The sequence below is a fragment of the Lissotriton vulgaris genome, chromosome 1_1 (genome assembly GCF_964263255.1).
Source record: "Lissotriton vulgaris chromosome 1_1, aLisVul1.2, whole genome shotgun sequence".
Classification (NCBI taxonomy): Eukaryota; Metazoa; Chordata; class Amphibia; order Caudata; family Salamandridae; genus Lissotriton; species Lissotriton vulgaris.
The window spans coordinates 1084892479-1084916474 of record NC_141685.1 but is presented as its reverse complement, the minus strand read 5'-3'; the positions used below and the strand labels follow the sequence as shown (position 1 = coordinate 1084916474).

Here is a 23996-nt window from a genome sequence, read left to right as displayed (position 1 = left end):
CTACTGCAATGCCTTATTACTGGAATCACCTGGATATCTGATTTCCAGACTGCAGAGTATTCAGGCGGCAGGAGCTAAGCTGGCACTCTCACGAGCCCGTCGATCCTCTACAACTCTAGGGTTGGCTGACCTGCACTGGCTCCCAGTGCCTCAGAGGATCCTCTTCAAGTCCCTATGCACCGTTTTCAAAGCAGTACATGGTCAGGGTCCTAAACCACTCCAAGACAAGTTCCAGTGGTACGAGCCCGCACGGGCCCTCCGCTCCTCGTCCACCAACCTTGTCAGAATACCTAGGATTGCAATCTGGCTTTCTGTTTTTGCTATTAGTGAGAGATCTCACCTGTTTCACTTACGCTCCAGACCCTGTTCTGCCCCGGCTGAGTGCCGTTTGTGCGGAGGGTCGAACTGTAGAGCGCCATTCCCCGCCTTCTCTTCTCCACTTCCGCTCTCCCTCACCCAGCGCAGGTTAGTGGTCTAGTGGTTATTGACCGAAGTGTATATCTTTGGAGTCAACGCGGGTCACAGTTGACAGACGCGGCGATCTAGGCTGCTGATGTGTGGTTACTCGCTATCTCTCCGTGAATCATGTTAAGCTGACTAATAGCTTTTTAACGCGGTTCTCCGCATTTATTGCTGTGTATTTTAAAACCACTGTTACTTTTTAAAAATTGCAATCTGGCTTTCTGTTTTTGCTATTAGTGAGAGATCTCACCTGTTTCACTTACGCTCCAGACCCCGTTCCGCCCCGGCTGAGTGCCGTTTGTGCGGAGGGTCGAACTGTAGAGCGCCATTCCCCGCCTTCTCTTCTCCACTTCCGCCCTGCCTCACCCAGCGCAGGTTAGCCGTCTAGTAGTTTAACGCCTCAATCACATAAAATGACGGTATGGCGGAAGCGCAGCGGACGAGCGCAGCGGGAGCGCCGACTTCGCGCCGAAGTCAAGCCTCGCTCTCCATTAAAGGGAAGTCTGGAGAGTTCATTTTATCCACCCCCAGCGCGACCCGTTTATGGTGGTCCTATTATGTCAGTACTAGCTGTTGAATATTTTCTCATTTTGCTTTTCTTTTCTACAGTCACAATAGCCTTATTTGAACTCTCGGGTATTGATGTGTCCCGAAGTAACTCCATTTACTTGTGCGAAGCCCTATTGGTTTCTATGAGTGGGGGGATTTCTCTCCCCACTAATGTTGCCACTGTTTCTCACAGTAACATAACGGTGGTACCAGGCTTTTCATCTTATACCAGGACCCTAGGTCCAGAGACGTCGGCTTTAAGTAATTTCAGCATCTGCTCAAGACAGCTGTTAAAAGAGCCTCCCCTCGACCGAGAATGTGATCGGGGAATAAAAAATTTGCTAGCATTCGCGCCAAGAATTTTCAATTCTATTAAGGACACGGAGGCGAGGATAATGCTATCTCTTTCTTTACTGTATAAAACACAGCAGCCAATAAAAACATTCAATTAGTTATAACAAACTACATTGCCCATGATGCTTTGCAATGGTAATGCCTCCTTAGCCCTCCATAAGAGCCCTGAGTCCAATCCCATCATCCTCTTTCTTTGCTTGAACTGCAACAGTCCATATGTAAACAATAACTGTAGAACATCCTCCAACATGGAAGTCAATACGGAACCAAGATCCATTCAGTAGACTTAAACTGGAAGAAATTCTTATTCAGACTTCTTGTCTGCGCCTCGGGAAAAAATGAACAACCCGTAATATCTGTTTATGAAGTTCCTCATCATGTCATCAAACACGGGTGGGTAATATGAACAATTACTTTTTAATGAAAATTTAAATCTGGAGATCAACGTCAATAAACTGATGGGCAGTTGCTTCACTTTAATGCGAGGTCTCCGAAAGCTGCGGCGCTCTTCTACCAGTACAGGCAAGAACAACTGTAGTCAGGAGTACCATCCTCAGCCGCCTGGACTACTGCAATGCCTTATTACTGGAATCACCTGGATATCTGATTTCCAGACTGCAGAGTATTCAGGCGGCAGGAGCTAAGCTGGCACTCTCATGAGCCCGTCGATCCTCTACAACTCTAGGGTTGGCTGACCTGCACTGGCTCCCAGTGCCTCAGAGGATCCTCTTCAAGTCCCTATGCACCGTTTTCAAAGCAGTACATGGTCAGGGTCCTAAACCACTCCAAGACAAGTTCCAGTGGTACGAGCCCGCACGGGCCCTCCGCTCCTCGTCCACCAACCTTGTCAGAATACCTAGGATTAGGAAAGCGACCCAGGGTGGCAGAGCTTTTAGCGTAGCAGCAGCCCGCCTCTGGAATAGCCTTCCTATCGAGATCCGGAAAATCAGCGAATTACTGCTTTCCACAAATAAATCAACACCTGGCTCTTTTCAAAGGTATAACCCCCCCCTCCTGGGGGTAGCAGTAACAGACCCTCATCGAGACATCCTCCTCTTGCTCTCAATACTGATTGTTCTTAGTTGCACCTTTCTTAAGCACCAGGATGCCCGCAGGGTTACAGCGCGCTCTAAAAATGGTATAAATAAATAAGTACATAGCCGGGTGGGATAATCCTCTCTTCCGTGTCCTTAATAGAAAATTCTTGGCGCGCATGCTGCAAATTTTTGATTCTATTACAGGACCGGAGGCTTCGGATTATGCTAGTTTAACGCTTTATTAAATACAACAGATGTTATGTCTCCCACTGGTTTATAATAAAATTGCTTAAAAGTCGATTCTGCAGACCAATCAGCACAATGCATAATATCTTGAATGTTAGAACCTAACATATAAGACTTAGATGCCATGGCACCTCTTACTGAATGTGCCCCAAATTTCTGAATGTCAATACCAGCCTCTTTCATTATATAACGAAGCCATCTGGCAATAGTCACAGCCGATACCGGCTTAAAAGGTTTCTGTACTGCAATGAGCAGTTTAGTAGATCCCTCTGGTCTCAAAGACCTAGTACATTCTTCGTATTCCTTTAAACAATGCACAACACATAATATCTCATTGCTGGGAAAAGCATTATATGTTACATGTCTAGATAGAGTTTTTGTACGACTTGTAATAGTAAAAGAAACTCCCTCCGGGGTAAATACTCTACCTGTAAGTTCCAATGCCCGTACATCTGATGAACGTCTGCATGCCGAAAGACATAGAAGCATTGCCAATTTGGCAAACAACTGTTTCCTGGATAGATTATTCACCGGCCAGTTATTAAACAAGGAAATAACAAGTGAGACGTCCCATAAGCCGGAGTATTTGTGTTTTAGGCCAGACGCGGCGATCTAGGCTGCTGATGTGTGGTTACTCGCTATCTCTCCGTGAATCATGTTAAGCTGACTAATAGCTTTTTAACGCGGTTCTCCGCATTTATTGCTGTGTATTTTAAAACCACTGTTACTTTTTAAAAATTGCAATCTGGCTTTCTGTTTTTGCTGTTAGTGAGAGATCTCACCTGTTTCACTTACGCTCCAGACCCTGTTCTGCCCCGGCTGAGTGCCGTTTGTGCGGAGGGTCGAACTGTAGAGCGCCATTCCCTGCCTTCTCTTCTCCACTTCCGCTCTCCCTCACCCAGCGCAGGTTAGTGGTCTAGTGGTTATTGACCGAAGTGTATATCTTTGGAGTCAACGCGAGTCACAGTTGACAGACGCGGCGATCTAGGCTGCTGATGTGTGGTTACTCGCTATCTCTCCGTGAATCATGTTAAGCTGACTAATAGCTTTTTAACGCGGTTCTCCGCATTTATTGCTGTGTATTTTAAAACCACTGTTACTTTTTAAAAATTGCAATCTGGCTTTCTGTTTTTGCTATTAGTGAGAGATCTCACCTGTTTCACTTACGCTCCAGACCCCGTTCCGCCCCGGCTGAGTGCCGTTTGTGCGGAGGGTCGAACTGTAGAGCGCCATTCCCCGCCTTCTCTTCTCCACTTCCGCCCTGCCTCACCCAGCGCAGGTTAGCCGTCTAGTGGTTTAACGCCTCAATCACATAAAATGACGGTATGGCGGAAGCGCAGCGGACGAGCGCAGCGGGAGCGCCGACTTCGCGCCGAAGTCAAGCCTCGCTCTCCATTAAAGGGAAGTCTGGAGAGTTCATTTTATCCACCCCCAGCGCGACCCGTTTATGGTGGTCCTATTATGTCAGTACTAGCTGTTGAATATTTTCTCATTTTGCTTTTCTTTTCTACAGTCACAATAGCCTTATTTGAACTCTCGGGTATTGATGTGTCCCGAAGTAACTCCATTTACTTGTGCGAAGCCCTATTGGTTTCTATGAGTGGGGGGATTTCTCTCCCCACTAATGTTGCCACTGTTTCTCACAGTAACATAACGGTGGTACCAGGCTTTTCATCTTATACCAGGACCCTAGGTCCAGAGACGTCGGCTTTAAGTAATTTCAGCATCTGCTCAAGACAGCTGTTAAAAGAGCCTCCCCTCGACCGAGAATGTGAGGGGGGAATAAAAAATTTGCTAGCATTCGCGCCAAGAATTTTCAATTCTATTAAGGACACGGAGGCGAGGATAATGCTATCTCTTTCTTTACTGTATAAAACACAGCAGCCAATAAAAACATTCAATTAGTTATAACAAACTACATTGCCCATGATGCTTTGAAATGGTAATGCCTCCTTAGCCCTCCATAAGAGCCCTGAGTCCAATCCCATCATCCTCTTTCTTTGCTTGAACTGCAACAGTCCATATGTAAACAATAACTGTAGAACATCCTCCAACATGGAAGTCAATACGGAACCAAGATCCATTCAGTAGACTTAAACTGGAAGAAATTCTTATTCAGACTTCTTGTCTGCGCCTCGGGAAAAAATGAACAACCCGTAATATCTGTTTATGAAGTTCCTCATCATGTCATCAAACACGGGTGGGTAATATGAACAATTACTTTTTAATGAAAATTTAAATCTGGAGATCAACGTCAATAAACTGGTGGGCAGTTGCTTCACTTTAATGCGAGGTCTCCGAAAGCTGCGGCGCTCTTCTACCAGTACAGGCAAGAACAACTGTAGTCAGGAGTACCATCCTCAGCCGCCTGGACTACTGCAATGCCTTATTACTGGAATCACCTGGATATCTGATTTCCAGACTGCAGAGTATTCAGGCGGCAGGAGCTAAGCTGGCACTCTCATGAGCCCGTCGATCCTCTACAACTCTAGGGTTGGCTGACCTGCACTGGCTCCCAGTGCCTCAGAGGATCCTCTTCAAGTCCCTATGCACCGTTTTCAAAGCAGTACATGGTCAGGGTCCTAAACCACTCCAAGACAAGTTCCAGTGGTACGAGCCCGCACGGGCCCTCCGCTCCTCGTCCACCAACCTTGTCAGAATACCTAGGATTAGGAAAGCGACCCAGGGTGGCAGAGCTTTTAGCGTAGCAGCAGCCCGCCTCTGGAATAGCCTTCCTATCGAGATCCGGAAAATCAGCGAATTACTGCTTTCCACAAATAAATCAACACCTGGCTCTTTTCAAAGGTATAACCCCCCCCTCCTGGGGGTAGCAGTAACAGACCCTCATCGAGACATCCTCCTCTTGCTCTCAATACTGATTGTTCTTAGTTGCACCTTTCTTAAGCACCAGGATGCCCGCAGGGTTACAGCGCGCTCTAAAAATGGTATAAATAAATAAGTACATAGCCGGGTGGGATAATCCTCTCTTCCGTGTCCTTAATAGAAAATTCTTGGCGCGCATGCTGCAAATTTTTGATTCTATTACAGGACCGGAGGCTTCGGATTATGCTAGTTTAACGCTTTATTAAATACAACAGATGTTATGTCTCCCACTGGTTTATAATAAAATTGCTTAAAAGTCGATTCTGCAGACCAATCAGCACAATGCATAATATCTTGAATGTTAGAACCTAACATATAAGACTTAGATGCCATGGCACCTCTTACTGAATGTGCCCCAAATTTCTGAATGTCAATACCAGCCTCTTTCATTATATAACGAAGCCATCTGGCAATAGTCACAGCCGATACCGGCTTAAAAGGTTTCTGTACTGCAATGAGCAGTTTAGTAGATCCCTCTGGTCTCAAAGACCTAGTACATTCTTCGTATTCCTTTAAACAATGCACAACACATAATATCTCATTGCTGGGAAAAGCATTATATGTTACATGTCTAGATGGAGTTTTTGTACGACTTGTAATAGTAAAAGAAACTCCCTCCGGGGTAAATACTCTACCTGTAAGTTCCAATGCCCGTACATCTGATGAACGTCTGCATGCCGAAAGACATAGAAGCATTGCCAATTTGGCAAACAACTGTTTCCTGGATAGATTATTCACCGGCCAGTTATTAAACAAGGAAATAACAAGTGAGACGTCCCATAAGCCGGAGTATTTGTGTTTTAGGCCAGACGCGGCGATCTAGGCTGCTGATGTGTGGTTACTCGCTATCTCTCCGTGAATCATGTTAAGCTGACTAATAGCTTTTTAACGCGGTTCTCCGCATTTATTGCTGTGTATTTTAAAACCACTGTTACTTTTTAAAAATTGCAATCTGGCTTTCTGTTTTTGCTGTTAGTGAGAGATCTCACCTGTTTCACTTACGCTCCAGACCCTGTTCTGCCCCGGCTGAGTGCCGTTTGTGCGGAGGGTCGAACTGTAGAGCGCCATTCCCCGCCTTCTCTTCTCCACTTCCGCCCTGCCTCACCCAGCGCAGGTTAGCCGTCTAGTGGTTTAACGCCTCAATCACATAAAATGACGGTATGGCGGAAGCGCAGCGGACGAGCGCAGCGGGAGCGCCGACTTCGCGCCGAAGTCAAGCCAAAGTCCTGCCCGTCTGCGCCTGTCCGCGGCCGGCCGCGACCTGCGGCCTTACACCCTGCCCAAACTTTCCTGTATTCGTCAGCGGACTTATGTACCCTGCAACATGCAGTTCCTCTGCCGCCTGATGCCATTAGGAGGGCCCAGGAGTGTGGCATTTTAACCACTCCTTGCACGGTCACCCCTCCCCGCCCGGACTTGTTTCCTCCCCCGCACCCTCTAACTCCCCATCTCCTACACCTGTCACCTGTGCCCTAACCATCCTCTACCTTAATACGCGTTCCATGGTGAAACACCAATTAGAGATCCACCGCCTACTAGACGATACTAACGTAGATATTCTTTTCTTGTCCGAGACCTGGCTGACAGAAGATTCTGTACCCGATATCCTGGCCGCTACTCCCAACGGCTACTATATTTTACATGTTAACCGTCCCGGGGGCAAGCTGGTGGTGGAGTCGCAGCCATTATCCGTAAAGAACACGTCTTTTCCATCTTAGACTGCACTCCCATTCCCAATACTCAAACCCTCGTCATCCAGCTCCGTTCAACCACTACCTCCCTTATTTGTGTTCTCATGTATAGACCCCCTACCTACATGCCTTCTTTCGCACAATTAGTCGGGGAGCTTGTCTCCCAGCTTCTTATCAATCATTCCAGAATTATCATCCTGGGTGATTTTAATTACTGGCCTACCGACCCTCAAGAAAGCCGACTGTCTGAGCTGTTCTCAGAAACCCTTACTAGCTTGAACTGTCAGCAATTGATTTCCACTCCCACCCACTGCAAGGGCCATATACTTGATCAGGTCTGGACGGCTAACCTCGACATCTCGCCTCCACTGATCACACCTTGCACCTGGTCAGACCACTACTTTATCTCTTTCTCTGTTGACCTTCCTAGCTTTCACCGCCCTCCGCGCCCTGCTAACATCACGGCCCGCAATTAGAAGAATGCCAATCTGACAAAACTCCATTCTCTTCTGGCAGCCTCAGTTCCTCCAGCTTCTGAATCAGTCTCTCACCAAGCCTCTACTCTTGAGCACTGGCTGAAGGCAGCTGCTGACACTGTAGCTCCTCTAAAGACCATAAAAGTCTTGCGCCCCCACGACGCCCAGCGATGGTTTACTGACCAGCTTAAACTTGACAAACTAGCCCTCCGCCAAGCTGAACGTCGCTGGCGCCACAAGTACAATCCCGCACTCAAGACAGAATTTACGACCTTACTTAACAAATATAAATCCTCCATACTAGAGGCAAAGACATCCTACTTCTCCCGTAAAATCTTGGAGTTGGCTTCAAAAGCCAAAGACATCTTCTCGATTGTCAATGAGCTTTCCCTTCCCGATCGCATCACTCTCCCACCCGTGCCCACCCAGGCCTTGTGTGATGAGCTTAATGCTTTCTTTCAAGACAAAATTTCCACAATTAAAAACAATATCTCTCTACCTTACCCTTACAAATCATTTTCCCTCCCCTCTGAAAACCCTCAGAAATTCCATACTTTTCCTCCCATTTCCATCACCGAATTCCACAGTCTTCTCCACAAAGTCCGTTCCGGGTCTCCCAAGGACTGCTGCCCCCCACACATTCTCAAAGAAATCTTTATGACCTGCCCTGATCCTGCCTTGGCTCTCCTCAACTCCTCCTTAACATCAGGAGTTGTTCCAGAAGCTTTCAAGCAGGCCGTGGTGTTACCCATTCTGAAAAAGCCCAACGCAGACCCACTTGTGCTGAGCAATTATAGACCCATTTCCCTTCTCCCTTTCTTGGGAAAGATCTTAGAAACCTACGTAACTAGGTGTCTGAGCACTTTTATGGAGACTTCTCTTTTCTTGGACCCCCAACAGGCTGGTTTTCGCCCCCTTCATTCCACAGAGATGGTGATCGCGGCTGTCATGGACACTCTTAGAACCGGTGCCGATAACAACATCTCCCAAGCCCTTGTACTGTTGGACCTGTCGGCGGCTTTTGACATGGTCGATCATACTATTCTGATCGACCGTATCAGCAACGCCGGTATCCAGGGAATCGCCCTCGATTGGGTTCGATCCTTCTTGCAAGGTCGCTCCCAGGCAGTCCACCTTTCTACCTTCTCTGCTCCTTTTTCCCCCCTCACTTGTGGTGTTCCCCAGGGTTCAGCTCTTTCCCCTCTTCTCTTTAACCTATACATGCAACCACTTATGGTCTCCCTTCGTCACTCCCCTGCTACAATATATAATTATGCAGACGATTTGCAATTGATCTTCCCTTTGGACACCTCACCTTCCTCCCGCTCTAATTTCCAAACCACAATGTTATTCATCTCCGACTGGATGGCTCACAGCCAGCTCAAGCTGAATCCGTCTAAGACGGAACTTGTTCTGGTGGGTGGTCCCACCAATCCATTGGATGACAATTACTGGCCCCCTTCTCTTGGCGCCCCCCTCGCCCGGTCAGCTCTGTGAAAAGCCTAGGAGTGCTCATCTCGGAGGATCTATCTATGAAATCTCAGATCTCGGCTGTAACATCATCCTGCTTTTTCCAGCTGCGCAGGATCCGCAAGATCTGCCGATTTCTAACCAGAGAGGCACTCATACTAGTCATACTGGCTTTGGTCATCTCCAGGGTTGACTTTGATAATATCCTGTATGTGGGGATTCCTGCCTACCAGCTCCAAAAACTCCAGTTAATTCAGAACCAGGCCCCTCGCTTGGTGTTCCACCAACCTAAACACCAGCATGTCTCCCCCCTTCTGAGGAGCCTCCACTGGTTCCCAGTGGCTAAACGGTGCTCCTTCAAACTCTGATGCACCATATTCAAATCCCTTCATAACCGCGCCTCTGAGTTCATCTCCTCCAAGCTAAAGCGATACCTCCCAACCCGCAATTTACGATCTTCTGCTGACAATCTTCTATGCATCCCATCTAACCGCCGCAAAAAACACGGCGGATTGCACTTTTCTTTTTTAGGCCCTTCCTTCTGGAACTCCCTCCCTTCCTCCTTTCGTCACTGCCCCTCTTATGAGCTGTTCCGAAAAACTTTAAAAACCTACCTTTTCAAAGCAGCCTTTGAGTAAAACCTTCTGCCCTGGCTCGATATGTCTGTTATGAGCGCCAAGAAACCGTCTCTGTGTACGTGCGCGGTATAAACTCTTTAACATAACATAACATAGGCGGATTTGCCACTCTTATACCCTTAAGAAGCTTACATATCAGTGGAAGCATACCAATAGGTTTCCCGTCTACCTGATTATGTCCCGCCGAGATGGCCAATCGAAAATTATTTACCAATCGGTAAGCCAAACCCTCAGCCGCCTTTTCTGACAGAAAATTTACAACATGGGGAAGATCTGCCCCCACAGGATCTAAATGTCGTTCCAGGCACCAACCCATCCAGCCTTTCCAGGCTAAAAAGTGCCGCCTCCTAGTTGATGGAGCCCAAGCTTGCTTGATGAAGGCTGAAGCTGTCTCCGAAAATCCTGGCATTTCCCATGTTGCCTGAAAGCCTCCATGCCATCGGGGACAATCTCTCCTCTAGGTTCAATGGATGCTCTTCCCTGTGAGGTCCCAGGAGTAGGGACTTCGACCACGGCAGCATCCTGGGGAGGTCGCAGCTCATTTCCAGTAACACCGGGAACCATGGCTGTGACCTCCACAGGGGTGTCACCAATATCACCTCAGCCTGTCGTTTGAAAATGTGGGATGTCACCCTGGGTATTAACAGGAATGGAGGGAATGCATAGTTCAATGCTCCCGACCAGCTTTGAAGGAAGGCATCGGTTGCTTTCGCTGCAGGGTCCGGCCTCCAGCTGAAGAAGTTGGGAAGCTGACGATTCAACCATAAACAAGTCCGTCTGACATGGACCCCAAAGATTCTGGAACCACTGGAACACCGTCTGGTCCAGTCGCCTATCACTGTAATCCTTGAGATGTCTCGAATTCCAGTCCGCCACGAAGTTGGACTGTCCCGGGATGTACTCCGCAATCACCGTGGTCTGATGCTTCAGGCAATAATGACAAAAATCCTTGGCAATCTCCACTAGAAGAGATGACCTTGTTCCCCCTAACTTGTTTATGTATCTGACCGCAGAAACGTTGTCTATCCGTAGGAGGATGCAACACGACGTCTGCTTGGGGGACAGAGTTCGAATCGCAAAAGAACCCGCTAAGAGTTCTAGACAATTTATGTGTAACAGCTCTTGGTGCGACCATCGACCGCCTGTGGAGATATCTCCGCAACGCGCTCGCCAGCCCCAACGGCTGGCGTCTGATTCTATGACTACCTCGGGTTGCGAACCGAAAATGGCTCTTCCGTTCCACGCTTCCTCGTGGCCCAACCACCACTGAATTTCGTCTCTCACTTCCTGAGTTAACGGAAATATGTCCGTGTAAGAGAGACCCTTCTGTAAATGCTGTAAAATCTTGAGCCTCTGCAGGGCTCTGTAATGCAGCGGGCCTGGGAAGATCGCTTGGATGGATGACGCTAGCAGACCCACTATCCTGGCAATAACTCTTAGAAACACCTGTTGCTTGCTGAGAAGTGATGTAATTCCCACAGGTGTTCCACTACCGGCTTCATCACCTTAGTGAAGCACCAAGGAGCTGAGGAAAGCCCGAATACTCGTGCCACCAACCTTTCCATTGAAATTGTAGGAAATGGCGGTGCGGTGGAAAAATGGGGATGGACAGGTAGGCATCCTTGAGATCCAGCCCGACCATCCAGTCTCGGTGTTTCAGTAGATCTGTCAAACAATGTATCCCTTCCATTTTGAAATGCTTGTAAATGATGTACTGATTGAATTCCCTCAAATGCAGAACCAGTCTGTGTCCACCACCTTTTTTTTGGACCAGAAAAACATTGCTGCAGAAGCCGCAAGGTTTGCAGTCGCAAAGCCTGATTGCGTGTTTACGCAGCAATTCTGCTATTTCGGAGTCTATAAAACTGCACTCTTGTTGGGGAAAAAATGGAGAGGTTTGGGCAAACTGCCTTGAAGGGGTGCACTGTAGAACTCTAGATGGAAGCCCTGAACCGTCTGAATCACCCAGGCATCTTGCGTAATCAAACACCAATTCTGCACAAAAGTCTGAGTTTCACCCCCCAAAGGAAGTAGAGATACATCTGGCAGGCTTACCTGAGGAATTCTGTGCTTGGAAACCAGCCCTGTTTTCACCCCTGTGGAAACGTCTTCTGTTGAAACGCCGATGAGTGGGATAGAAGGTGCCCCTTCTTGGTGAGTCCCATTCTCCTCGTCCACGACCATAATGGCCTCTGGGGGGACCTTGGGAATATCCACGGCCTGACTAGCGTCCCCTGCCTCGTCCGGTTCTGTTAAAAAGGCCTTGCTAGAAAACTTGTTTAATACGTGACTGCGCATTATCCTGGGATGTGAATGTCCTCACATATTTTGACACGTCTTTCACAAACCGGTCTTCGAAGAGATTACCTTCGGCCAAAGGGCCGGGCTCCGCTGCGGCTAGGTTAGTAAGATTAGTATCCATGCGCATGAGCAAGGACTTATGCTTCTCGGTGGATATGGCGCAATTCACATTGCCCAAAAGGCAAATCGCCCTCTGGGTCCAGCCTGCCAGTATGTCCAGGTCAACTGGGGTCACTGCCTTCTTGGCCACCAGGGCCATTTCCAGAAACTTCAGAAGTTTATCTTGACATCCGCGCCAAGCTCGGTCAATCCCCTTTTCGGGGTCCTTAGCAAATATCTTTAGGAAAGTGAGAAGTCTCACATTTATCTCTGGGGTCTCTGCCAACTTGTCAGGTACCTCAGGCCAAGGACATTCGGATCTGAGTCTGTTGCGAACCTCTTTGTCAAAACCTTTACGAAGGTTTTCCTGAAGGTACTCCGTGACTTCTGGAGCTGGGGACCAATCCGAAGACCTAGGGTGTACAATGTCACTAGGATTGAAAGTTAACGAAGTGTTGAGTGCTGCTTCCGGGGTTGCGGACGCCGCTGTTTTTGCTTTCTTTTTAGGAGGGGGTTCCTCATCCGTATTGGTAGTGTCCGTGTCGTTGTTAGTTGTGTCGGTATCTGGGTAAACCTTCTGTTTACTCTTTGCCTTAGCACCAAGGGAGTAACCACGTTCCCCAGAAGTTGAAGGTAGATCCTTTAATGCGTCGGCATGCGGCCATTAACTTCCCTGCGCAGCGCTTATAGTTGGTGGAACGCTTTTCCCTTTATTCTTAGTGAAGCCATGCCGTTTAGCATAACTCTCAAGCTGCTTAGTGATAGGCTTAAGTGCAGCAGCTAGAGCCTGGTGCACTGTATTAGGTACCGTGCTCTCAATCGCCTTATTGACTGAGGATTGGACGGACGCGTCCAGAGCCTCCACAATATTGTCTTCAAGTACAGTCTCCTGCTGTCCTTCATAATAGACCTCCTCATTGCCATCTTCATAAGTCACCCAGTCATCCATCTTTAAAGATTGGTGTAATACACTCTAAGGCAACCTGTGTGTGTGTGTGTGTGTGTGTATATATATATATATATATATATATATATATATATATATATATATATATATATATATATATATATGTGTGTAATTTTATCCAATCCCTTTGAGAAATCAGGTCATCAACATGGCGTTGCCAGGCCTCTTCTATTGGAAGTGGTGTCTATCTGCCCACAATGCCCGATAAAGAGGAGTTAGTAATTGACGACCCCCTGCCATCTCCAGCAGTTTAACCAGCATGTGTGTGCTCTCTGGTGTCTCCGGGAAGGTTGGCCAAATTTGCCTTGATCTTAGCATACTGGAGAATCTCTCTTCTGTATTCACTCACAGAATTGGCCTGTACCCATGTTGAAAGATTCTATTGTGTCCCGCATGGAGATAAATCTCTCCTCAGGGTAGAAGTCAGATAACATAAACAACTCCCCTCTTGCCATTTGTCAACAGTCGTGGAGTGTGCAATTTGTGCGAAGTGTACAAGCAGCTAAATATCCAAGTCTGGGGCATATGCCACTCATCTGAATATATGCCAGACTACTCTTTCCCATATTCTCCCTTTGAGCTGGATTATGTGGGAGAGAGTCTCTGGAATCTTAGCCTCTTTTACCAAGGGCTCACCTAATTGGTATCCAGGGAGTACCTTCCAGAACGTTTCCTTTCCAGTTTGGCTCGCCATCTAGCCAATGAACCGCATACTACAGTTGTGCTGTATAGTAGTACAGTTTGAATTCTGGAACTACCATACCCACCTTTTTCCATTTACTTCTCAGCATTGCTAGACTTACTCTACATCTTTTCCCTTGCCAGAGACATGATGTAGTTAGTTTGTCAAGCTCTACAAAGACTGCTTGCGGGAGCTCGCAGAAGGTGTCCATCACATATAGACAGCTTGGCAGCACCACCATCTTATGGAGTACAGTTGTCGCCAAAAGAGATAGCTGGAGGGATTTCCAGAATTGTGTAGACGCTTTTAACCCAGCCATAATCCTCCCCATATTGAGATCAAGGAATTGCTTTTCAATACGGGTAATATGAATACCTAAATATTTAACACTGTCTGTTCCCATTGGAGGCTAAGGACTGGCAATGTTTCCACCCGATGGTTGGCTAGAAATCTGAGAGAGAATAACATTGATTTATTTATTTTTGGGACATTTACCCAGAGTCCCAAGATCTACCTGAATTCTTTCAAGATCCCGAGCAGGGTTGGGACCAAAGTTTCCGGTTGTCTGGGGTAGGCCAAGGCATTGTCTACGTTCTGTGAAATTATGTTATCTGTTCATTTGTAGTGAGCTTTAGGTGCAAGTCTTAGGGTTGTGAATAGGCTCCTAGACTTTGAGTGGGTCTTTCACATGATGGACTTTCTTTGGTATTCAGCGACACTATTACGCTCATCAATGCAGGAGAGTACCTCTGATGAGTGAATCCGTGAGCCAGTGGTGTACATTACTCAGTACTGATTCCTTTTCCTATTCTTTTTACCTCAAAGAGCAATAATTAGGTGCATAGAGCCTCTTCACTTAAGGCCACCTTGTTGCAGTCAAGTCTAAAGGAAAGTTTATCCATAATAGAGGCAGATGTGCCTTTTAGCTCTACTCCTGCACTTGTTACTTCAGAAAACCGAAGTTACCATCTGTCTCCAAATCTCGTGGGAAGTTGTGCTGGTCTCTAGGGATGTTGGTGTGCCTCTTATGAACTAGAAAACGTCTTTAATCCTCACTGTTTTCGTACGTGGGGGTAGACTGTAAAGAAAAATTATTTTAACGTTTTAAGAGGTTTGAACTACCTGTTGACGATAACTATCTAGATACCGTGTCTGGTGCATTAATTGTTCATTTATTTTTGCCACGAAGATCTGGAAAGTAGCAGTGGTGGTTGCTGTTTCTAAATGTTTCCCACAAGGTCATTAAATCCGTAATATGTTTAATCATTTCTACTGTCTATTGCTGCAAGTGTCACTCATGGTATCTAATCATAACTGTCTAAATGAATCAACATTGGAAAGTGTGGGGTTTATTCTTATGGATGCTTCTAACCACAGATTTCTCACAGTTACAGTATCTTCAAGGTGCCAGACTGCATCCTAAACTTTTCACAGCAGTGCTCCCTTGCACCGATAGGTAGTGAAGTGTGGCTGCCTGTTGGCCTTGTTCTGCCCCAGAATTCGTGGAGCAGAGCCACATATAAGCACCACTCCTACGTGCCAATATCAGTTACTTTCTTTTCCCACCTTCAATTGCAGATCTGGAGTTCTGCTCCCTTTTTTTTCTTAGGTTTGACGACTATTTCAAACTGAATTCTAGTGTGCAAGGGAACTATGTCCACACCCAGTGCTACAGGGTTCAAATCATACCGTGACTTTTATAAACAGACCGTGCGATGTGTGCCTCTGGTGTTTTGGCTTGGGATATGACTCCGTTGTATGAGGAATGTGAAGTCATGCACCAGAAAGTGGGCTGGGACTTTGAAGCAAAGCTGTATGTCGATGTACAGCAAAAGAAGCCACACAAGTCTCTGTGGGGCCAGGGCATTGCCATGGTCCTGTTCTTGAGGCTGATCATTTGACATGCCCTCTTCACGGTCGAGATGGGTCAAATGTCAAATCGAAGCAGAAACACAAGAATGCGAGCGGGTCTCTTCTCTAGCTAAAGAAAAGTTGTAGGGCTGTCAAAGTGCCACTTCATCTCAGCCCGAATCTCCGATTGAAGAGCAGATACCATAGTTGATCCAGATGGACCCTTGGGCCATTGGTGACGCTACAGCAGGTTGCACAGTTAGGGAGGTCATGCTGTGCTTTTGTGGTACTCTTTTTAACAGCTCCTTCTGGCATACCTTTGGCCTCTGGTTGCGTTATTTCTCGGTGGATTCGTCTTGGGCGCAGTCTGAGTCCCTGGAATGCGTCTCTCGTTCTGTATCAACTAGACTCTGGTGCCAGCTTTTATTCCAACTCCCGATCCTGTGCTGTTGCCTTCCTAGTCGATGCTGGTCCCTACAATTCTAGAGGTGGATTCTGTGCCGACCCCGGTGTCTAACCTTGAGAAGAATCTGCTTCGACCCATACTGAGGTCACGCTGTGACTCCATTGCAGCACACCAGATTCCCATTCAGTATGATTTAGTCAAACCCTTCTGTGGACTTAGGAGGAAGCCATCCTCCGTTACTCCACCAGCTTTTCAGTCCTAACTCTGACCAGAGTTTGCTGCCACTTGGATAAGACAATAGAAATGATGGAGTGATTTACCTCCACATTATGATGATGACAGACAAAAGGTCAGTTGACTTGATACGTCTGCTGAAAGAGGGTTGATTTACCAATGAAAGGGTGCTTCCATTGTGGTAATCATGAGATGTGTGCTGAGATCCTGGCCCTACATATTTCCTCTAAATTTAAAACCAGTGTGCTTACTGAAGTTCTTCCCCCTGAGGTGACTTAATCTGAGCACTCGCTGCAGTTCAATGACATCCTAACTGACACTCCTATTGGCACTTGGTATTAATGATGTTCTTACCCACTTGTGAACAGACCGGCGCCTTGTGACTCTGATTTTCGTACTCTGCATCCTGTTCCTATGATTTTGGTAGTCCAGTTTTCACCATCTTAGTGAATCCTAATTTGTTCCTCTCTTCCTGCAGCGTATACTTGAGGTTGATCTGTACCAGTTGCCTACTGGGCAGTTATATGCATGCCCCTTGGGACTTGGTCTGCAAGATCTTTCTGGCGGTTCCGGAGGATTTTAGTACCTCCTTGGCTTAAACTATTCAAGATGGTCAGGATGCAACTAATGTGATATGGGCTTTTTTGGACACTAGCAATTGCTTTGGGTGAGAAGTCAACAGTAGTGTGGTGCTCTGTTCACACATTCATAAGATGCACAAGCTTCTTTGTAGATGTACAGGAATCCCTCATGGACATGCCTTTTGATGGATCCTGCCTGTTTTGCGAAAAAGCTGATTCTACCTTGGTGACTCTTCAATGAAAGCAGGGCATCATGTACTTTTTGAACCATTTTTAACTCTGCTAGGCTTTTCCATTATCAGTTTGGTTCCTTCCGAGGCTGTTCCTGTGGTCTGGTGTATTGATCATGCCAGACCTCTCCAACCCTCACTGCAGTCAGTGCAGCCCTTCTGTGGCTGGTGAGAGGGATCAGACAGACAATTTGCTGGTCACCAGGCAACACTAAATGTTCCTGTCCCCCCTCCCATGCATTATCAGTCATCAAGCCGCTTTAATTTGCCTTTAGCAGTGCACAACCAGCTCGTAGAAGGAAGGATCTAAAAAAAATTCTCAGGGTGGCAATCTGTCAAAGGCCTAAATCCTATTTTAGTCTTTGCCCTCTGAATGTCTTCCTGCGAAAGGTCAAATTCAAAATGCTCACCCTGACCCATCTTCTTTGTGCCCTGGATCCATGAGACTGGATGCTGGTCCTTGAACTGAAGGAAAAGTACTTTCATGTGCTTGTTCCACAGTCTCACAGACCCCTGCGGTTCAAGGTTGGCCAGTGAGGATTTTCAGTTTGTTGTGCTTCTCTTTGACGTTACCAGTACCCCTCAGATGCTCAGTAAAGTGATGGTTTTACTCGCTGCCCATCTTCATAGGTTGGAGATAGTTTCCCCTCTCTCGACGACTGAATATTGAAGGTGGGTTCACCACTGTCATTTATAGGCAAGCTTCAGACTAGCCGAACTTTCCAAATTCGTTGGGGGTTCTCAATCCATGAGCCAAAGTCACGCCTGACTCCTTCGCAGAGGCTTCCTTTTATAGAGCTGTTATGGACATGGTGCATTTCAGGGCCTTTCCTTCATTGCAGTAAATCCAGGACATGCGGGATGTGAACCCAATGTTTCAACCATAATTCTGGATCTCGTGGAGAGCGGCCGAGACTTCCTTGCCTCCTGCATCTTGCTTGTCCATTTCATCATGTGGAATATTCAGGCTCAACAGTTGGACGAGAAGTCTCAGGGAGCCCAGCACCAAGGCAATCTGGCGGAGGTCTATCAGGTTTTAGAAGACTCCATACAAGATCTGCAATGGTGTCAGCTAGATGGCAACATGACCAGTGTCAGATTCCTCTCCCTTTCCTTCCCAAAACTAGCAATGGTGATTAATTTCACTTCTGAGCTGGAGGAGGTTATCTGGAGAGGTGGATGCTCAGCTGCATATAAATAGTTTGGAGCTAAGGGCCATCCGCCTGGCATTGAAGATTGAAGCTTTTCCAACCACCATCAAGAGAAGGCTGGTGCTGGGTGTTATGGACAACACAGCCATATGATACTTCACTAAGCAGGACAAGTGGACTCCTGTGCCAATAGGTGCTGAGCCTCTGGAGTTATCTGGAATGTCAGGCAAGACAACTCTGATGACGAACCACCTGGTGGAATGTTTAAATGCCAGAACAGACAACCTCAGCTGTCGGCGCCTGACGTACAATGAATGGCAGTTGCATCCTGCAGTAGCTTATGGCATCTTCCCACAGTGGGGAGAACCCTGGGTAGATCTGTTCGTCTTTGTGAACAACTCTGTATCAAAATGTCTACACATTGGAGTTCCTTTCAAACAGTTTTTCTAGGAGACTTATTCAGGCTGGAGTGGAGCCTGGAATTCATGTATGCTTTTCTTCCTCTGCCACTCATGCCCTGAATTCTGAAGAAAATAAGGAACACCAGGTCCAAGTCATCCTAGTGGCTCCAGATTGGTCCAGCAAAGTGTGGTACCTGGGAACATCTGGGCTTAAGCACCTATCCTCCAATGAGGCTACTGCTTCGGGAGCTCTTTTGTTGCAACAGTAGGGCAGAGTTCCTCAATCTACTCCTCCATTCATGGCGATTGAGCTGCAGCATTTGACAGCCTTTTGTCTGCCATCTGAGAGTCTTGATGCCAGGTATCCTTCTGCAAAGTCCTTTTACTCTGGTACACATTTGTAGCCTGTTATGGAGTCTGTAAACCATATTCTTTGTAAATCAGACTGTTGGATGTTTTATTGTTTGATTTGTCTTTGGCCTGGCAAGGCCTTGCAGTGGGCACTATTATAGGATATTTGATGGCCCTTTTGGCCTTTTTCTGTTTGCCGGACCAACCGTAATTGTTTAAGTCATCTATTGTGATGTGGATTATTAATAGTTTTACACACATGTTCCCTTCAAAACTGTGTGTAAAGCCACAGTGAAATCTTAATTTGGTCCTGACGTTGATGTGCACCTTCCTTGAGCCAATGCATAGCTCCTTCTAGTGTCTTTTGACTGTCAAAACTATAATCTTCACTGTGATCCCTTCAGCTCATCACTTGCATGATCTCCAGGCTCTCTTGGTGCAGCCTACACTATCCTTTATCCAGGCAAGCTAGTGTTGGAGACCACAGCAACCTTTTTGTTAATAGGTGTGCCTATGTTTCTCGTTCCGCAATCTATCACACTCCCAACTTGCTTTGCTCTGCCTCACCTCTCAAAAAATGAGGTCAGCCTTCATCAGCTGCACCACAACATCAACCGCAACAAAGATCATTGGGTAAACTATCAGCTTTTTGTGGGGTTCTTGGGATAGGCCTCTGCATTAAGATCTGGTATGTATTGGCGAGGAAACAACCTCTGTAATGTAGGAGGGCTCATTCTGCCAGGGGTAAGGTTGCTACCATAGGGTTGTCGGGCAGAGTGCCTGTTCTTGGTATCTGTCAGGCCTTGACTTGGGCGTCGTGCAATTTTTCATGAATCTCTTAATGCCTTCTCAGCGAAGTCTGAAGGGCAGTTCGACCATTTGGTCCTGCAGAATGTTTTGGTCTGAACGCACTCCACAAACCATCAACCTTGAGAAGGTACTGGTTTGGTATCTATTCTAAAACGGCTCAATTTGTGGTTAGAAGTACCCATCAGAAGAACAAGTTATTTGCTTAGGGTGATGCTCTTTTTGCTGGATACTCTATTTAAGTAGAGATTCTTCACAGCCTTCCCACCTCCCTGTTCAGTGGAGTGGCCTCTATTTACCATCTAAAAAGGGCCCAAATTCTAGATCTGCATTTGACAGGGCAGAGAAGGAAAGGTATTTACACCGAATTTCATAGTGTTTTTGTCAAATAATTAGTCTAGGATTAAAATCTGGATTCTCAGGTTCGACAGAAATTTCACCCAGAATAAAGTTTAAATGCCTACTTGTTGCCTAAACAAATGGAATTCTTTAACGTTGAAATCTCATAAATGTACTCCCTGCTAAAGTGATGAAGCACACTGATGGTGTCACTGGGAGGTGCCATGATTTTCTATACTCTGCCCCTTTAAAGGGACCTCTGGTCTGGTCACATGGGTTGTGCCTAGGATGTGCACCTGGGAAATTGACCAGCTGGGATGCATTATTCTGATGACTGAATTGGACTGAGATCTCTGGTTTTGGTAGTTTGACTCTGTCTTATCACAACTTTGTTATGGATCTTAAACTTCCACCACAGCCCATCTCTTATTTTGAGTAGATAGCGTAATCTTTTCTACCTTTTTTACTTTTGCATTTATCTCCAGGTTTTCTTATGAATGTGTTTAGATTTTTTGGGATTTGCTGAATGTATTTGTTTGTGTGAACTTTTATGTTGCAGGATAATATTTAATCTAATATTGGAGAACAATTAAGGAAAATCAATTAGTCATTCTAAATCCCATTCCAAAACATCTGTGTAGTCTGGCGTCATTGGGGAAAACAACAACGCCCTTTTGATCATGGCTGTTTTTCATTTGGCAATAGGTTCCATCTCACCTTAAATTCTTGGTCACACTATGTTCAGCATATTTGTGAGATGCTCGAAGTACATTTCAGCCAAAGACCCTAGTATTATGCTAAATTCATCCGTGCTACTCGTAGACATTTACTCGTTTACCTTTAGGCAACAACGTGCAGTCTTTAAAGTGTTTTAGCTCATCCAAGCTCCTTTGGCCATCCACATATTGTGAATCACTCCAGTTTTCAGCCTTTATCATCATGGGCACATTATGATGAGCCAAACCCTAGGGTATTTTTTGTTTTTAAAGCAGTAAACACAGTTCAGCTATAAGTAGTTGAAGTTCAAGCTGCATTGAAATGAGGCAGCTTGTGTTCACTAATAACTCTTCCTCATTTTACTATACATGGAGTTTGGTTTAGCGTACATATTAAATGCACTGTATCTGGATTCGAAAGGAGAGGCTGCAGTTTAAAGTGTTTGCACAAAAGTCTCAATTTTTCTCATATTTACTGCACTGCATTCTATGATCTGTTGGGTCCTGCACTCCTTAGATAACTCTACGGGCCAGTTCGTAGTTTCTGGATAGGAGAATTGTCACCTGCCTAGTTACTCATTACTCCAATGCAATTATTGCTGAGGGTTATTCTCCTTTACAGTTTTGTTGTTGCTAAACAACCTTTTCACTCTACAGTGATCATATTGATTGTGTTGGTCCAGGTCACTGATGCTTTTGTCACTATCCAGTGAGGGTTCAGTTTGTGGGAGAAAAGTATCTACTGTAAGTACAGCAGTGACTACCTGAGAGATCAGATTCGGTAGGGGGTGTGGGGGGGGGGGGGGTGAATGGGCTACCTTGGTCATCACTGTCTGCATTCTGTGAGCATGCACAATCACTGCTTTGTTGATGATTTAAAGCACATGAACAAAAGGGTTCCCAGTGTGAGATCTTCCTAGCTTGAAGCATTCCTCCTTCATTGTGGAGGTCGTGTATTTGCTGAATGCTGAGGCATAGTCTTGAATTAAGGTTAAAGGATAGCCTTGTTGGTAAACTGTTGCTGTACACCAGTAACTTCTCGGTCTACATTAATTAGTACTTAGAAAATTCTCTTCTTTGATTAATCCGCTCCAAATTATATGATTTTAGCACCCTAAGTGTGGAGCCTCCTAGGAAGTACCAACACCCAGTTCCCATCTCTAATTTTGTTACTTAAGCACAGCTATTTGTGTATTAGGTAAATTGTCTGAGGTGTTAATATTTTGTAGGGAGAAAGCAAGAGAGTGGTAAGGTCTCTACATAACGTGATCTAACATTATCACCATTTAAAAACTCTTCATAGTGTCCAATACCTTGTAGTTGCGCAAGGAATCCCAAACCTGGGCAGACAGATGGTCAAGTAGCCAAAATAAAGACTGCCGATTTAAGATTTGAGTTTTTATTTTGTGTTTACCACTCAACCATTTTGTAGGACCATATTACAATCTCTCTATGCCTAAGTTCATGTATTGGTTAAGATTTGCATCCAACAGATCTGACCGTGTTCCAAAAGAACATCTTTTTAATGTGTAGGTGTATAATGACTCCACAAATACTACATTGAGTAACGCTTAAGGTGGTCCAAGGGGTTAAACGCTCATGTCTTTATAAGAAGGCTGGGTAACGCTGAGAATCCATATTAAAATGTTTGTTTTAACCCTCTTTGTTTTTAGAACATGCTTCCAAATGTGTGGAGTTTGCCTCGATGCCTTAAAATCTGGAGTTGTTAAATACATTTGGATGAAGAAACCTGCTTGTTTCTACGCATTTTTTCTGGCTCTGCCCAAATAATCTTGAATGCTTTCTTGATATAATTTCCTATGAGTCCCCTTGGTGTTGATGGGGTATTTACCCTAGCTTGTGCTACTTTTTTATATGACAATTGAAAGATTAAAATCTAAATTTGGCCCTCTTGGAATTTGAAACCGTCCTGCAGTGTAACACACAGTTCTCTGAAGTAAATGAATCTTTCTCCGGAGGTAAAGGACAAGTAAATTCAATTTTGATTTACGTTGTCACATGGAGTTGTTGTAAGAGTTCTACCCTCTGCTCCAACCGGAGAGCTCGCCCTGCTGCGACTTTTGTAGTTTGTTCCGAAGTAGGCAAAACCAGTCACAGTACAATTAATTAACCAATGACATGCAGTGGCTTCAGGGTTTGATCTGATAACCAAACACTCCAGCTGTCCTGTTAACTTCTGCCATTTTGTCCCACGAAGGGTCATATGTTTCCATATAACTGCAACGCAATGTGTCCAGCGGTAGGATTTCCTTTAACATGGTGCTGTTGACCTAGACTACAAATGCTTTAATTGTGTAACAAAGACTATGGTTTCCAGAAGGCATATGTTTGTATAAATTACCTGAATTGGAGGTTTTTGAGCCATTGAAGCAAAGCTAGAGGGTCACCCTCCTCTCTGTACTCTGGAATTCAGCGTGCTTAGCTATTGTATCCCTTTCATGGCCCAAAGACATCTGTCCAATTCCTTAAGCATTCATCTCTGTGAATGGCATTAGACTAAGTGATTTCGGTGCATCAGACTGGGCACACCATGAGAATGTGCCTTTCTGGTAGTGTCTGACATTGTGTATGCAGTTACTCCATCTTAGCATTGGGTGCAGGTCTGTGTCTGCTCTTCGTTGGCTACTCCTGCACTTGTTGGCCATTGGTTTTTCTTCCTGTTTGTGAATTTTTATTTTGCATGTGTTTTTTTGGGTGGGGGTGGGGTTTGGGCATCTTGTTGCTCCACTAGCAGTTGACCTCCCATCGCTTGCCTTTGCAGGTGCAACATGAGGAGTTTGTAATGGAAGGGCCGGGCAAGACTCCACCTCCGGGGGAAGCGAAGCAACAGTGAGTGCCATGGTAGTGTGCAATCGAAGGGCATGGCGAGACTGCTTTTGGAGGGAGGGAGATAAGATGCACACCAACTAATAGAGCCCTGTGTTCAGCTGGTAATTGGCAAGCAGGGGAGACTTACTCCAGGAATGGGATTCAGTTGGATGTCTGTAGTGGAATGGGAGGCTGAACAGTGAGTCTTATCATTTGTTTGCAGTAAGATTAGTCAAAAATAGAAG

At 45.9% G+C, this 23996-nt stretch overlaps 1 protein-coding gene across 1 annotated transcript in view; it reads left to right on the top strand.

The window, feature by feature from the left end:
- TNRC6B (trinucleotide repeat containing adaptor 6B) overlaps window positions 1–23776 on the top strand; it is a 365389-nt gene extending 341613 nt beyond the window's left edge. Inside the window, exon 4 of the mRNA XM_086928366.1 lies at window positions 23705–23776. Coding sequence (XP_086784492.1) covers window positions 23705–23776 — 72 coding nt within the window. The remainder of the gene's footprint in view (window positions 1–23704) is intronic.
- The last annotated feature ends 220 nt before the right edge of the window (window positions 23777–23996 follow it).